The 17348-nt window shown below is 41.5% G+C and overlaps 2 protein-coding genes across 4 annotated transcripts in view; one reads left to right on the forward strand and one right to left on the reverse strand.

Moving 5' to 3' along the window:
* Nucleotides 1-123: 123 nt before the first annotated feature.
* LSM7 (LSM7 homolog, U6 small nuclear RNA and mRNA degradation associated) lies at nt 124-4264 on the reverse strand. The gene is made up of 4 exons (XM_083810889.1): nt 4130-4264; nt 3806-3896; nt 2288-2359; nt 124-1164 (listed from the first exon to the last, which is right to left on the reverse strand). Exons 1-4 carry the CDS (start codon nt 4187-4189, stop codon nt 1022-1024), a joined length of 366 nt encoding a protein of 121 aa, XP_083667015.1. The 5' UTR covers nt 4190-4264; the 3' UTR covers nt 124-1021.
* SPPL2B (signal peptide peptidase like 2B) overlaps nt 4259-17348 on the forward strand; it is a 25858-nt gene continuing 12768 nt past the window's right edge. For 2 of the 3 annotated variants that reach the window (XM_083810796.1, XM_083810798.1), the window contains exons 1-8: nt 9844-9987; nt 10840-10959; nt 12040-12222; nt 13492-13581; nt 14291-14430; nt 15201-15343; nt 16152-16248; nt 16403-16519. In XM_083810796.1, the coding sequence (XP_083666922.1) occupies nt 9862-9987; nt 10840-10959; nt 12040-12222; nt 13492-13581; nt 14291-14430; nt 15201-15343; nt 16152-16248; nt 16403-16519 (1016 nt within the window). In that variant the 5' untranslated portion in view covers nt 9844-9861. Of the gene's footprint in view, nt 4415-9843; nt 9988-10839; nt 10960-12039; nt 12223-13491; nt 13582-14290; nt 14431-15200; nt 15344-16151; nt 16249-16402; nt 16520-17348 lie in introns of those variants that run through there. The other variant, XM_083810797.1, reaches the window with a different exon arrangement.

A 17348-nucleotide genomic window follows, 5' to 3' on the forward strand; every position in this document is an offset into this window, starting at 1 on the left:
TTCTGGTCTGGTCACTTCATTTTTTGCTGTGTTCACCCACTCCCTGAACAAATGTCTTGTAGGTTTACAGGTGTGGAAGAGTTGCAATGGCAGATGTAGACCATTTTTTCAAACAAACAGACATTTAGAAACAAGTTAATTTGTATTTATTCACTCACAACTCCTCAAATCTCACTATTTGAAGTATAAAAGAAATGTTTACTTACAAATCAAATTATTACAGCCATCCCCTCGTGGTTCTGCTTGTTATATAAAAATCAGCAGTATTTCCAGACACTGCCTACAACTGAACATTCTTCCTCTAAAATTTCAGCTATCAAACAGACACTTCCATAAGGTTCACATCAATCAGCTGAGACATGATAATCATGTGACAGGTTAGTCCAGTCTTCCTGTAAAAGTGTGGGAGCCTTCCAATTACACAGATCACAGCCCAAAAGATCTGCAACAAGTGCTAGAAAACTTCTTAGCTACGTAGCTTGTAGAGGTGTAAAGGTAGCATATGATGAAAGTACTTCTCCTGCATGCACTGGAACAAGCAGGAAAGAGACCAAACTCTAATGCAAAATGCTTCCCAGCTGAGTCCTGAAAACTAAGAGGAAGAAAAACATGTTCCAATCTATTCAGGTTCATTTAGTTTAAAAACAATTGTAATATATTTAAAAATGCACAACATATAAACAATATTTGGGGCATTCTTTACTAATTTTAATGTGGTTGTTTCAAAATTCACAAAATCAAGAGGATTTCTGACAATTCCTAGATAGCATATTCTCTCCTGTCAGCTCTACACAATGTAGAGCTTCAGATTTATTTGAAAAAAAAAAAAATCAGAACTTACTTCTCGCATACCGCACCCTATCCTGCACTTCTTATGGAAAACCACAAAAATAAAAGCTGACTGTTTTTTACATTAACAAACACATGTTCAAACTCTTCCCCCAAATCAGGGAGCTTCACACACACTGAGTTTCCTCCAATGATTTGTACCCCTGAAGTCTTCAGAGATAGCACAAAGCCATTAGCCATCTTGCTGCTGAATGAAAGGGTTTGGAATTGCTTCCATGCCATCCTGTGGACAAATAAGAACCACAGAAGTCCCTCTGCAGACCACAAGTCCCAGCTGACGCGTGTCTTCTGTTAATTTGTATTGATCATCTGGGTCTGAAAAAGAGATCCACAGTTACAATGGCAACATAAGGAAGATAAACCAAATTCCATCAACTTCAAAAAGCACAGACATGCTATTTTTCCGAATTTCCCAGCATTTTTATTTATTTTTTTTAAATCAAGCACACAAGACTACAGAAATGATGCAGCAATGTCTGACATTTTCAGCACATTGTTTTACTAGTTTTCAAAGCAGCAAATTTATCTTCTAACAAATTCAAAGGCCCTTTAATTCACCTAACCAAAAGCATAGATACAAACAATAAAAAAAAGAGGAAGGAAAAAAAATTCCTGATTCCACTTCAAATGACCTTATAGACAAACACTCTGAGTAGACTGAGGGGAGATGTCATGATGGCCTACAGCTTCCTCATGATGGGGACTGGAGGGGTGACAGGACCTGAGGAACAGCATAAAGCTGCTTCAGGGGCAGGGGTCAAGTTGGGTATTAGGAAAAGGTTCTTCACTGAGAGGTTGGTCAGGCACTAGGACAGGATTCCTGGAGAAGTGATCACAGCATCAAGCCTGCTGGAGTTCAAGAAGGACAATGCTCCTGGACATATGGTTTGATTTTTAGGCTGTCCTGTGTAGAGCCAGGAGTTGGATTTGGTGAACCTTGTGGGTCCCTTCCAACTCAGAATATTCTATAACTCTACGAAAAAAGCACAGCTCTATTAGCTCTAAGAAGCTATAGAAGGCTTTAGTTCCATGGGAATACAGAGAGTGCATTTACAATACAGTTTATAAGATTGTAAAATACTAATTATTGCTGGAAAAAAAAATACTTTTCATGCTTTGAGCAAGACCAGCAACCCTCCAGGTCAAAGGCAACTACCTATCTGAAGAGGAACACTTCTTCATTCCAGCTTTAGAGGACAGGAGTACCAAATGAGTTATACAGGAGCTCAAGCAAAGACTAACAAGAATGCTCTACAACAGAAAGCATGTTTAACCTGTGTTATTTCATCCATTCATGCTTCATTCCTGTCAACAAGTCTCTGGTCAGGTAATGTCAACCTGCAATTTTTGGTTATTCACCCACAGAGCTGTAAGTTTTCTGTTACGCAAATCATTGTGGGGGGGGGGAGATGCTTTACAGAGGTAGCGTATTACTTACCTCTCATATATTCAATGGTACCATCAAGCACAAGGTTCAGTAGAGGGTCAAATCCTTTCAAGACGCCACTTGCTATTAAAAACCACACACAAAAGAATGATTAGAGACCAAAACCAGGAATACAGAAACACAGGAGGTTGAGAACATGCTCAGTTCTCCAGATACATTCCCTCCCTCAAGGGACGCAATCAAGAGAGTGACAGATATTAAACAGCACACTTTATCAAAATGCAGAACTGTGAGAACCCAGCCTGTGTTGTATTCCATTTTTTACAACTAATTACAAAAGCGTTAATGCCTTAAAGAATATTTTGAGTTTTCAGCCAATTTGATGAGCATTTTAAGAATATCTCAGCATAACAAATTAATACAAAGTCACAACATAAAATAAGTAAATAAATAACAGAGACCCCTTGCAGAAGAACATCAGAAATGAGGCAAAGCTTTAATATTTTTCCTCAGACAATCCATTTTCTAGGTGTCCTTCTGGAATGTAATCTTTTCAGCATAAGCACTAGCATTATAGGAATGCACTGCAGACAGTCAATGGCTCTATTCTAAAACAGAACACAGATCTTCAAAACTTGTCACTAAATAAATTGCAGGACTACACAGACAGATCTCTCGTGTTGAAAAATACTTGATTATCAGAACTGCTATCATTGCTACCAGCCCAAACCCAGGAACAGAATCCTGTATCTGAGATGTTATATGAAGATTATAAAGGTAATAGCGTGATTTTTCTGAGAAAAAAATCCAAACCAAGATTCAACAGGATTATAAATTGCTCAAAAACTACCAAAAAAATCACCCCCCATTTAACAGTAGAGTACAAATAACTTCCAAAATTCTGTAAGCATCAGGGCCCACTAGACTTTTAAAGGAGATTTTTAAAAACTGAGCTTGCTTTGCAAAGCTTATGCCCAGCACCTCCCACGCAGCATTTTGTTAGCTTTCAGACAAACAGGCGCCCTGCAGGTGGCACTATCAGCTGCTCAAGGATGGATAGCTGTAAATACGACAGGAGCAAATAAGGAAGGAAACATAACTGCTTTGGAAGTAACGGAGAAACATGGAAATATATTGAAACAATTTAAGAACTCCAAGAACTTTTAGCAAGTTAAGAGATGAGAGGGAAGACAGGCGTATGAATCATAACACCTAAGAACGTTTCTTTGCTGCTTTAAGAGCACCCTTGAAACATGAAGGATCAGGAAAAAGAAACAAGACAACTAACAGAAGGTGAAAAAAAGTGTACAGATGAAATGCAGAGATAGAATCGCAGCCAGGGGATTAACAGAAAGATTAACAGAGACAAGCTTCGCACCAATAAATAGCAAACTATAACGAATGAAAGCAACCGTTATTCATCGCCTTTCCTTGAAAATAAGCGGCAAAGAAGAAGAAGAAAACCCCAGAAGACAGAGAAGCAAATCACGACGTGAGGAGATGGCAGGGTGCACGGAGGACCTCACGCTGGGGGCACCCGTGTCCGGACCCAGCCCGGCGCCGCCTCACCTTCTCTCCCACCTTGGAACTTCACCCGGATCGTTTTGTCGATGTACTTGGAGAGGTCCAAGATGCTCTCCTTCTTCTTCTTCTCCTTATCCTAAGGGAAAGGAGCGAAGGCGAGCTGGATTAAAGAGGAGCCCCCCCGCAGCCCGCCCTCCCTCCCGGTTCCTTATACGCTTTTTACGCGACCCTCTTCGCAACGCCGCTACGGAAATCACCCCGAGGCAGCTACGGACGAACGCGGAGCGAGGAGAACGCCTGCCCAGCGCGGCCGCGGCGCCCTCCGCCAGGAGCGCGGCGCCCCCCAGGGCGGCGAAGCCCCCTCCTCACCGCCATCTTGCCCGCGCCGCCGCCACCACCGCCGCCGCCACCCCCGCCGACGTTCGCCATTTCATTTGCCGCCGCCAGAAGTGACGCCGCCGCCCGGGTAAACGCCCATTGGCTTGCCAGGGAGCGCGGGGCGGGACTTCCGGTCCGGGTTGCTAGGTAACCGGTGCGGAAGGGGCCCGGCCTGGCCCGGGCGGAAACAAAAGCGGGCGGCGGCGCGGCGGGGCCGGGATGGCGGCGCGGCGGGCCCGGCTCCAGGCCCGGCTCCTCCTCCTCTTTCTGCCTCAGGTGAGCGATCGGTGCCGGCCTCTGAGAGCTCCCTGGGCTTTCTCTGGTGCTGGGGGTGCCCTGTCGGGATAGGGGCAGCCGCTGGATAACGGGAAGGGGCCGCGGCCGCAGCCCCCCCCCCAGTCTGTGGGGTGTGCTCTCCGTGATCCATCAGTGTTTGTGTGTTACTGCTTTGTTCCGCGGTTGTCAGCGTGTTCCTTATCGTTCTTAAAGCGTGGTGGATTTGCTCAGCCAGAGCCTCCTCCAGGCAGCCCCTTGGGGACTGCATGCAGGGAGGCAGATGGGTTTGGGGCTGGGGTCTCCACAGCAGGGGGGGCTTTTGGCTTTGGGGTCATCCCAACCGGTGAGTCTCTGAGAAACCAGCCGGTGTAAAATAAAGGGGGCTTCTGCTGAACCCATGGGTCGCTTTGATTCCGGCGTTCTTCTTCTGTGCTAATACGTTTTGTGGGACAAACTTTCCCAGGTCTTACAAACACATGTGACAAATTGTGCAAGTAATCCTGATGCAGGAGAGAATGGATTTCTAGCTATTGTGTTGTGGCATGGTACATAGTTTGTGTATTTTAAGCTCAGGTGTACTGCCCTCTGAAAGTGTCACTAAGATACCTTAATTGCTTACTAGGTACTCCGTAGAGCAGCATTTCTTCTTGGGTCTTATTAGTGCAACATATTAATATGATGGTTTAATTTTTCCCTCTTACCTGTCTCCTTAGTGTTTCCTTGCAAGTGATCTTCAGTTACAGAATGAGCTGATTACTAGTTAACATACATTCTTTCTTACATCTGCATAATACTTTCTCCTCTTCATTTTTCACCTGCCTTGTGTGTTTTGCAGTTCCTAATAATGCTTCAAATGCACTGGTAGTGCTAACACGAGGTCCACAAATAATAAGGTATAAGAAGGGGTTGAGGTCTGGCATGGAGTTCATCATCAGCTTTGAAAAAGTGACCACCGTCACTTACCTACTGTAAGCTACTAATGTTTCAGGTATCCAAGCTGGCCTCTTCAAAAACTATTTGAAGAGCTCTGATTTTACAGTGCTTTACATCTCTTGTACTTGCCTGTAGGAGTTTTAACTAGTATTTCATCCTCAGCTTGAGGTAGAGAAGAGTGCTGTGATGCACTTGCACTAAAGTGAGTACAAGTGACTGATGGATGGGATTATTCCAGGAGGACAAAGCTGATGGATGGGATTATTCCAGGGGGACAAAGCTGACAGCTCCTACAATGAGTTGTGTGTATTTACTGTGTGCTAGTTCTACTCATCATATGTTTATACAGACCAAGATATAACCATATATTTATACAGACCAAGGTACTGCCTGTGATGTAACCCTATGAACCGGTGTCCCTAAGGCAAGGACAAAGTAATAACTTGCTGTACCTGTACCATGGTGTGCCTCATTCTTTTCTGCTAGCATTACTAGATTATGCTAGAAACTGTATTGTTGGAGTGGCAAATTTAATCCTTAAGTTTTGTTTTTCTTAGTTTTGATTATTTCAGTGACCTGACTCAAGCCTCGCTCCCCAGCCTGTTAAGCTGGCAGAACTGCGAAGGCTGTGAAATCAGAGGGGGGTCATGAATAAGTCACATCTCCTCTAGATACTGTCATACAAATTTATAGCCCTGTCTTGTAAAACAACCTCTCTATGTACATCCAGACTTGTGTGACCTCCTTACAGTATAAACTGCCCCTTTCAATGCTGTCTTAAGCTTTCAGCATGTAATGTACTCCCTTAAAGTTATACAGACTGTATTGTCCAGCTGTGACTCTTCCTTCTGTGGAAAACCAAAGGTTTAGATAGTTAAAGGTGTGTGGGGTGCCCAGGTGAGTTTGGAGACATGGCAGAGACGAGCAAACAGTAAGAATGAGCCGCCAGGTTGGCTCAGTTGCTCACGTTGCAGTTTCTTGAGAAACTTGGTGAGTTGAGTTCCTCTTCTCCACCTTCTTCCGTCATTTAACTTAAAGGCCCTGGTGCTCGTCTGCAAGCTGCGTTAGTTCACCAACATGGCAGAAAGGAACCCGTCAAAATCTGCGGGGTGGTCTGCTCTTTTAATGCAGGAAATAGACCACGTAAGGGTCTGAGGTTCAGAGCAAACAAGTGTGCCCTTGTAGTGCCACAAACTAATAGATTGGCTCAACTGCCTCTTAAGTTGTGCCCTCAGACTTGATGCTTCTGATGTGTGAGAACCTTCACCTTATTTTGCAGCTTTGTATTGTAAACTGTGTTGATTGTAGGACAGGCTTCAGAAAGCCACGATTCTAGCAGGTTGCCAACTTTGCAGAAATCTTGCTTGTGTGGATATCTGGATATGGATGTCTGATTGTAAATGTTCTGTTACCATACAAATATTCTTTATCCGTATACGGAAAATGGATAATTCCCTACTTAGCTGGAAGAAATCACTTCTGCTATTTGAGTCCAAGAAGCCTGTTCAGTTTTAAGCTTGTCATAGTCTTCTAAATCATATGTACTGTATGAAGCAAGAACCATAAAAACAGTTTATCATACCAGCTGTTATTTTTTTTCCTGCAGATTTTGAAAGAGGCTGGGCTTGAGATCCAAACTCTTGGAAAAGTGCTTTTTGGGGTTGTGGGAAGGTTGTACAGGATCTGCACAGGAGATTGTTTTCTCATAGGTTAATCCAGGATATGGAGTGATCTCTAGGAACTGTGAACAATAACAAAGGTTGCCGCTGTCCCAGTGCATCAACCTCACTGCTTTGAACTTACTCTGGCAATGCGATGCCTAGTGATATAAACAAAAACAAAACTGGAAGCATCAAAGCCCTACAGTGCTGAAAAAAAGAAACTCTAATGCCCTTGGCTCTCCTTAGGTGGGAGAGAATGAGAACAGGATCGAAGTGGTTGTTAACAGACTCCAGAACTATGCTTTGATGCTAAGTGATAATTGCGTTGTAAAAATGTTTGTTAATCCCCGTTCATTTCTGTCCTCCGTGGACAATCTGTAACTCCTTACACCTTCTTCTGCATTTAGCCCTGATCGTATTCCATTTAATTCCCATCATCCTTGATTTTTACTTGTTTGTTGGCACACAAGTGCGCAGCTTTCTAAAGTGTTTTGAGTGCTTCACAATAGGAACCTTTTACTCCCCTAGTATTTCTTTTAAGAACCATTGAGTTGCTCAGAAAGCCTAATTGCATATTGCTGTCTTCAGTGTGCCACTTGGGGATTCTCACTGAGTTCCAGTAATGGCCATATAAATGAAAATGGAGCAACACACCCTATACCTATTCTCCTCTTAAAGATGTGTAGTTTCTGTTATAAATGTCAGATCTTTAACTGTACAAGCGGATGGTTTTTCAAATGCATAAAGCCGTCCTCCTGCAGGTAGCTAGCACGTGCAAAACTGCCTGAAGCATTTGGAGGCAGCTGTGCGTGTGATACTCAAAACCGAGCTGTCCAGGTTTTGGATGTGATAGTGTAAGCATTGCTCAGCAATAACTAAAACACTGGTGTGTTATCAGAGTTATTCTCATCCTAAATCCAAAGCAAAGCACCATATCAGCCGCTAGGAAGAAAGTTAACGAAGTCAAGGACTTTCCAGCTTCTAATGCTGTCCTGGCAGCGAGAGGCCTGGAGGTGCGCAAGGAGCTGGAAGGGGACACAACCAGGACAGCTGACTCAGCCTGGCCAAAGGGTTATCCCATGCCACGCGTTGTCATGCTCAGCGATAAACCTGGGGAGATTGACCAGAGAGGGGGCCCTGGGGCTCGGGGACTGGCTGGGCATTGGCGAGCAATCGTGTTGTGCACCACTTGTTCTTATATTCTGTTATTCTTCTTATTACTTATTATTTTGCCTTCCTTTTCTGTCCTATTAAACTGTCTTTGTCTCAACCCATGAGTTTTACCTTTTTCTGATTCTCCCATCCCACTGGGGCGGGGGGACAAATGCCTGCGTGTTGCTGAGCTGCCTGCTGGGTTAAACCACAGCAGTCCTTTTTAAACCCAGACAGCTTCTGTAACAATAAGCAGGAAACACTCTCGTTCTGGTTGTTGCTATATCTATACTAGGGTCTCTGTGGCATGTTACTCTTGCGAGACAAGTTCAAGATACTAATGACTGTGAACTATTATTTAGCGATGCTTCCTTTTGTTGAAATGAAAGTGGTTTAGGTGCTGTGGTTAGATAGCTCAGATATGAGCTAAAGAAGCGCGCTGTGACAAATAGGTGTTTATTTTTCTTGTTGCTTTTGCTAAATACGTTTTTTTCCACCACTATTCTGCATGGTGGTATCTCCCTTCCCAGTGTAGCCGTATCTTGAAACTTGCACTTTTGTCAAGGAACCTTTAATCAGCTCTGAAATAAGCAGTGTAGCCCGCTGTGCCCAGCACACTTCAGGACAAATCTGGTAGATTTTAGAGAACCAAATGAACACTAACACTGAAGAATAAAGTTGCTGCATCAGTTATCCGAAGTTAATTGTACACGAAAGAGCTAAAGATCAAATATTTCTACATCCCGCATACTTTGGGTTGATTTTTTTTACCGCTTTGCTGATATTTTGCAGTGAAATGGTATCATTTATTCTCCAGGCAATTCGGAGTTCATTTACGATTAAAGACAATTCTTCAAAGTGTTCCAGAAAGCATGCTCACTGCGAGTGTTTCCAAGGGTGCAGCGTAGCATCCGTGTAGTAGGTTTGAAATAAATGGGGAGAAATGTCTGAGGGATTCTTTCCATGAATTTTAGTACAAGCACATTAAGATTCAGCTTTGTTTCCAGGTGTCTGTCATCGTGTTTCTCAGCAGCTACCTGGAGAAACAAATGTGTAAGATGTATTTGTAAAAGCGTATCGTTATCAAACCATTAATCTGTTTAACGTACGAATGTTAGAACGAGATGTGACAGGCTCATCCGTGAACACCTTTCTATCTAAAATTGTTAGACTCCAAGCCAGTACAGCAGTGCTGTTAGGGATAGTATATATTTTTTTCTCTAGTAATCTTGAAATCTTTCGATTCACCCAGGTTTAATAGAGAAGGAGTCTTCCAAATGACTCTTGTGCTTCAGATGGCGAGGCAGGTTTTAGGGTAACTGCATAGGAGAGGGATCCTGTAAATATACAGGCTGCTGGAAAAGCTCTGCTGGAGGAGCGTTGGACAGGAAAAATAGCCAAGGAAGAATGGGAGCAGAGGAGCTGGGTCTTTGGGTAGGGGATAGTAGGACATGAAGGCAGTTGGTAGAAAGACGAAATGAGTTGGCTTGGAGGAGTTCAGCACAGGGGTATAAAAGACTTTGGTCTGCTGGTAGTGAGTGGCTGCTTTTGCATCACTTGTCTTTGCTGTTGTTGGTTTTGGTTGTGGTTTTTTTCCCCATTTTATCCTCTGCTTATTAAACTGTGTTTATCTGGACCTGCCACTTTTTTCCTCACTTCTGCCCTTCTCGTTCTCTCCCCAAGGCTGGAGGGGGAAAGTGAATGATCAATTGGACTTGGCTGCCAGCTGAGGTCAGCCCACCACAGCCATGTGATGGGAAATCAAAAGCATGCTTTTGCCCTCCCTTCAGGAAACTTATGAGTTCGTCCAAGCAGTGCAGTGTCAATGTACGTAATCTTTTTATAGTCTATTACCAGGCAGCAGTGCTTCACTGTCCTCTTGCAGAGAAACTTAAGTGCTTGAAGGCCTGAAGCAGTAGTTAAAGATCAAGACTTTCTATCTTCAAAGAGGCATTGATCTGGACTAGTGCATTTGAATTTAAAAAAAAGGAAGAAAAAAAAAATCTCAAAAGTGAATTGTTCAGAAAGCAGGACAAAAAGGCTTTTGAATGTGAACTAAACATTTAAAGCTTTCTACAGGGACTGCAATGGTCAGATCTTGGCTAGTCCCCAAGCACCACATCCAACCGTTCCTTAAGCACCCCCAGGGATGGTGACTCTACCACCTCCCTGGGCAACCCGTTCCAATGCCTGACTGCTCTTTCTAAGAAGAAATGTCTCCTAACTTCTAACCTAAACCTCCCCTGGTGCAACTTGAGGCCATTTCCTCTAGTCCTGTCGCTAGTTATGTGCAAGAAGAGGCAGACCCCCAGCTCCCCACAGCTTCCTTTCACTGAAGGTCAGTGTGACATAAAGTGGCACAGAGGGAAGAGGGAGGGAGCAGAATCTCCTGGTGGTGGGACTGTTGTTCTTATAACCATATTCAGGGAGGCTTCATTTGATTCTTTGACCAGTTCCTTTGTAGGAGCAAATCTGCCTTACGTATCTGAATTCTTTGTTTGAAATATGATGGAACTGATAACGAATTCCACTGTATTCCCTGCACAGACCCTGAAACTTTGTAGAATCGTCTGTTTTTCTTTAATTAAAAAGCAGACTACTTGACAGCAAGTTATACCCATTACTTCTGCTGTTTCATGTGACCCAAACTTCTTGTATTGAATTTTGTTATATTTTCAGGTGTACTGCGAGTATGGGATGGTACATGTCCTTTCAGAGAAGGGGAGCAGCAAAGGAAAAGACTACTGTATCCTCTTCAACTCGCAGTGGGCCCATTTGCCACATGATCTGGGTAAAGCTGTAAGTACCTAGCTAAGTAATAACAAAAGAATATATTCAAATATGCCTTTGTTATAAGGGATATTTCTAATTCCTATTTTGGATTTAGTAGAATATGAAACACCTAATTTGCTTGCTGTGCTTTGAAAAATATTTTCAATCTGTTAAGATCTCCCTAGACAGTGCTGTGATGGTGGTATTCCTTTCCAAGCAGCATGTAGAGAGTAACAACTATTTCAGGTTCAAGACGAAAATCTTTCTTTTGCACATCATGATCAATTAAATGAGAATAGAACTTACCTGTGGTTGGAAAGAAGCTTTTGTGTTAGTGTGATACAAAAAAGATACCACATGACCTTCCTGATATCCTGAAAGATGGCTTTTAGTGCTTCCTCGGTAAGTTCATAGTTCTGTTAAGTTTAGGAATAAATAATTACAAACTGTCACGTGTGTTCTGTGTTATCCGGAGCTGTGTAAGCTGATGACTTTTTTCCCCACTCATTGGTGATAGGTGCCCACTTAACATGACTTCGCTCATGAGACCCGCTCTGTTTACAAGCAACAAATCTGGGAGGACACCGTTCCTAGTCAGCTCCTTTAGTACCTGTACCAAGAAGTTACCATCAACAGGCTTTCCAAATTTCCTGGATCTGTTGTATCACCTGTGTGGTGTTCACACTTAACATCTGGCAAGTTGAAGTCAGCCTTAAGGACAAAGGCAGTTAGAGAACTTAGTCAACCTTAAGGACAAAGGCCTTTAGTTCCTTATAGAATCATCAGTGTCATCATCCTGGCAGGGTGGTCTCCAGTAGACTCCCACAATGACATCTGCTTTGTTTGCTTTTCCCTTAATCCTTACTAAGAGGCCCTCAGCTGTGTTGCCATCAGTTTACAAGCTCTGTACAATCCTGCCCTTCTGTTACAGAGCCACCCCCCCACCTCGCCTGCTCTGCCTACAGAGAGAACAGCACTGTTGCTTCTCTGAGAATACTCTCACTTCGTTACTTGTAAATTCTAAATTGTGTTTTAGAAACCCTGTGCTTTCTTGCTCTTGATTTTATTTATATATATATATATATAAAATTAAAAATATTTTTTCAGTCACTCTTGCAGCTGCAGGATCAGACAGCATCTGTTTTGTGTTCTCCTTCTGATGTACCTGATGGGGGATTTAATAATCAAATCCCCATGGTGATGCGAGGGAATTGCACCTTCTATGAGAAAGTGAGGCTTGCTCAGATAAATGGAGCTCGTGGGCTGCTGATTGTTAGCAGAGAGAGGCTGGTAAGTCTATTTCTGTCTTTCTAGATTACTGATGCTCCTCTAGTGTTAGGTACTGTCTTATTTTCAGTGCTTATTGCTGGTATTTGATGCTCCTCTTTAAATACACACACGTATGTTGTTTATTTTTATGTATCTTCCTGCCTTGCCTAGCTATGTGTGGAAATAATACAGATGAAGAAAATATTAATGAAACAAGAGGATGTACTAATTTAAGTAGGCAGAGTGCTGCATGGAGCCCCTGTAACATTGAGTCTGGGGCTTAGAATTTTCCTCATGTCATATGAAATACTGGAATCAAAAAGATTCCAAGCCAAACCATTCTATGGTTCTTGACCTCTCTGGGTGTCTTTACATATTGAGCCACTAACTTCAGAGAACTGTTAATGATTTCAGGATCTCTTTCTGAGTGGTAACCACCAATTCAGAGTTTAGGAACATACCAGCATAGTTTATTACTTTTTCCAAGTTGCATTACTTTATATTTGTGCTAAAGTGAATTGGCCATCTTTTTCCACTCATTTGGTTTGGTGAGGTCTTCAGGATTGGTATATTTGACTGCCTGGATTCATATCATCTGCAGAATTGGAGATTTTACTCCACCTTACTTTTTCACCCTAACAATGAAAATGTTGAATAAAAGCAGTCCAAGCACCAATCGAGCATGGACCCTACTGCAGTCTCTTCTCCTCCCTGAGATGAGAGGATTAAGTCCTAATCTTTTGCTTCCTGTTCTTTAAATAATTTTTAGTCTGTGGAATGACCTTTCCAACCCAAGAAGTTTTTTAGTAACTTTTTTAGTCTTCGGTGTATGCAGGGCTGTTTCTCACTCCTCTCTCTCCCAGCTGCTATTGCACAGCAGTATTTTCACGTTCTGCAATGTGCTCTCCCAGAGGCAAAACCAGCATCACTCATGGCTCAGCTCTGGCCAGCAGTGGGTCCCTTTTGGAGCTGGCTGGAACTGGGTCTGATCTGACCTGGGGCAGCTGCTGGGCTCTCAACCAAGCCCTTGACACGTGGACTCAATACAGCATCTTTATAATTGGTTTAAGATTTTTGATAATGTATTAGCAGTATTTTTTTCTGTTTTGTATTGTGTTTTGGGTTATTTCTTCTGTGGATTGCCTGTGTGAAGATAATTTTAGATTATAATGACTTTTTTTGTCCCTTTTTAGAATATTTTCCAAATTAAAAGGAAACAAAACTTTAACCCTTTTGATGTAGTCTTTGCAGAAATTAATATATTTTTGCCTGATCTGAACTGTCTTTCAGGTTCCTCCTGGGGGTAACAGGAGTCAGTATGAAGAGATTGATATTCCTGTTGCTCTGCTGAGCTATTCTGATATGTTAGATATTGGCAAGGTAAGCTCAATACTAAATACTCTATTTCCTGCCATCTGAAATGAGTCATTGATCAACAGTATGTGAAGCTCATCTTAGGAGCTTTGGCTCTGTAGAGAGTTATATTCAGAAAGACTTATGTTTTATCCAGTTATGTTATATTATGTTTTATGAAGTGTCTATCCTATACTTATTTTGGGGAGCCTTGCTTTGGAATATTCCTAGTCTGACAGTGTACTTTGAATACCTGTTGGCAGCGGGGAATGCGTCTTCTTGGTTCACTTTACCAGGAAGAAACTCAGCCATGTGTGATCAGGAAGCTAACTTCACAAGTATGTTACTGGCATAAAAGAAAACTGGCATGTAGACTCTTTCATATGCTACAAGCTCTTTCATTGTCGTAGTATCATTATATCTGGATCTTCTCTTAAACTGAGGCAGCAGAGGAAGACCTGGTTGTGCCAAGACGGTTCTGCAGAAGCAGAACTGCAAATGTCTGTAGCACTTCTAGATCACAGAGAAAGATGTCTCATTAAATTGTGTGTATATTTGGAATATCTGAAGGTGTTCTTTGCATTCCCTTGACATATAGCCTGCATTTTTTTTTTTTTAAATACCTTTCGTGGGAAAAAGTAATATCAAAAACAAATTTGGGAGACTTAAAGAACAGGGTGGTTCTAACTGAAGACTGATCACCAAGTTCCTTAGAGTTCTGTGCTTGCCTCTGCAGAGTTTCGGCAGGTCAGTGAAAGGGGCGATGTATGCACCAAATGAGCCTGTGCTGGACTATAACATGGTGATTATATTTGTCATGGCCGTGGGGACTGTTGCAATTGGAGGCTACTGGGCAGGAAGCAGAGATGTGAAAAAGTGAGTATGAGGGATGTAATGTGCCAGATTTTTTCTTGTACTTTTGTTGGGGGCAGGAGGGAACCATGGTGGTGTTGTCCTCTAAAGACAACCTGGTAGCAGTGCAGCTGAGGATTGGAGACTATAACTGGAGTGGGAAGATGCTAGTGTGATATCTGAGAGCCCTTGAGTCTGGTGTATAATTTTCATGTACGGTATTTTAGTGTTTTGCCTTTTTTCAAAAAGCCAAGCATTTGAAAAACTTGAAAGGGAAATTGGATTGGAATAGGCTGTTTGGGCTTTTGCAAAGAGTCATCTTTACAAGTCTTTTATGAATATTATAGCAATTGATTTCACTAGTATAGTGTAAAACTGATTAGATGGTTAACATATGATGTTTATTATGAACGTTTTACTGAAATTGTGATTACTTTTTGCAAGTAGGTGGGGAGGAGGTCTATTCTACACATTTCCAACATTTACTTTACAAATCTGATATCAGGATTTCTTCTGAAGACAGCAATGTATTCTGTGGGAACTTTCAGGATTCAGAGTTTTAAGTGAATGAAAAATAATACTCTTGATATAATAACTTAGTGATTACTATTACACCAGATTATTCTGGTGTTCATACATCCATGTAAAATGTTGAATTCCACTGACTTGACTGGAAATCCATGCAGGTATTGGTGTAGTGTCATCTTTTCCAAGCCCATGTAACTCTTCCTGAAGTTTCAGTGACATTTTCTTGCAGAAGTAATGGTCTGATTATAGCCATGTTACTCTTTCAGGCGATACATGAAGCACAAACGTGATGATGGGGCAGAGAAACATGATGATGAAACGGTTGATGTGACTCCAATAATGATCTGTGTGTTTGTAGTAATGTGCTGCTCAATGCTGGTCCTCCTTTATTTCTTCTATGACCACTTAGGTACTCTTCAGTTGTATTTCTATTAATATATCTTCAATACTACTAGGCTGCCATTGCTTCAAGAACAATTTTACTGTAGAAGTGATTATGAAACAGCTGTCTTCTGCCATTTTTTCTCATCGCTATATGATTTAAACCCTTTAAGAAAATCCTCGGGGTAGACCTCTGTACCTACTTTAGTAAGGTTGGATTTGGTATTCATAGCACTTCTTTCAAATATTAAAATCTATTAAGTAGATAAAAAGGTGTAAGATACTAAGTCTTTATTTTTACCAAAGGATTTCTCAAACATATACTCTTTCTATTATTACTCAAGTTGATTTTTTAGCTTTATAGGTAAGGTAAGCTTCTATTGATTGCTTTTTTATCAAATTAAAGAAATAACGTGCAACCTTAACACCCTGAAACTTCCATCCTCATATTTCTGAGGAAGCTGTGAAAGATGCATACCATCTGTGTTAATTCATTTTGTTACTGAGTGATTTTAAGTGTTCCCTTACAGCGTTCACACGTACCAATAGTGAGAAGATGAACACTTCACTGTAAATTGTCTCTTTGGCTTCTGATTTAAAGCTTACTTTAAAAATATTAGCCAGGAGCTTTTGATTTGTTGAAGTAGCTGTTGTATAAAGTACCTGAGTAAAATGACCTGGAATTAGATATTTAAAGAGCATAAATCTAATCAACAACTATTTGAAGTCTGTGTTTAATTTTCACTGATGAAATTTAAGCCTTATTCAGGCTTTTTCTTTGAAAGAAAGCATCTCTTACCTTATCCTTCATGGACTTACTACTTTTTATTTGTCAGTCTATGTTATCATAGGAATATTCTGCCTGGCTGCCTCAATTGGACTTTACAGTTGCCTGTCTCCTTTTGTAAGAAGATTTCCCTTGGGGAAGTGTAGGTATGTGACAACTTGTAAGTTTTTTAATGGGAAAAAATAAATTTATAGTATAGGATAACTAAGAGATTTACAAGGTGATTTCATATTTCAAAATGTTTATAAAGGAGGAGGGCAACTATATATACAACTGTACCTATTTGTGTTTCACTTTCAGAATCCCAGACAACAACTTGCCTTATTTTCACAAGCGTCCACAGGTCCGGATGTTGCTGTTGGCGGTATTTTGTATCTCTGTCAGCGTAGTCTGGGGAATCTTCAGAAACGAAGATCAGTAAGTGTATATTTTAGTTTCTGTGCAAGAAGACTGTAATATACGTTATACTATGTTATTGACAGCTGTAGAAGCTTAAACCTATCCAGAATCTAGGAGTTAGAGGAAAGAAATTAGAAACTTAGGCATAAAATTCATAGTTGCTCTTGATGTACTTCATCTTTGATTGGTCTAAGTTACAGGAAGAGAGAGAAGTTACAGGAGAGTTACTTACTCTCACTAAGTCTGTTTTTTTTTCCAGAAAATTCAGGCTTCACTGTGTCTGGAGTCCCAGCCGATATTCTGATCTCACTGGTTTCACACAGCTTTTCAGAAGTGGTATAGAAGTGTGGATGCAAGTTGTCTAATTTATTTCTTTAGGTGATGGTCCACATGTGAATTTGTTCTGACAGAACAAGATCTATGACAATAGTCGGATCTTTAGAAAATGATTTACTCATACTCAGACAGTTGAGGGGAGCTATGTCCAGTGTTGCTATGGTACCTAATTATAGCATGTTCATTCTTCTTACCACTTCAGTTAAAAGGTTTCTATTGCAGATTCCATGTTAGAACTGAAGTGCTGGCTTTAGTTTCTGCTGATAGTACTGAAGGTGTCTTTCTTGTCTTGAACGCCTTTTATTGCCTTTGTGGGATCTGTTTTCTGTGTTAAGGCTTTAGATCATTCACTGACAAAATTCAGAAATCCAGAAAGCATCAACTCTGGAACTTCTTTTAGAGCAATAAGGAATCAGTGTCGGACTGAGAAGTACATAAATACTGTAGTGCCATTCCAACCTGTGATAATTTGGACTGGAAAACCCATAATCTTCTGCCTCAAAGCTGGAGC

This window comes from Anser anser, assembly GCF_964211835.1.
Source record: "Anser anser genome assembly, chromosome: 25".
NCBI lineage: Eukaryota > Metazoa > Chordata > Aves > Anseriformes > Anatidae > Anser > Anser anser.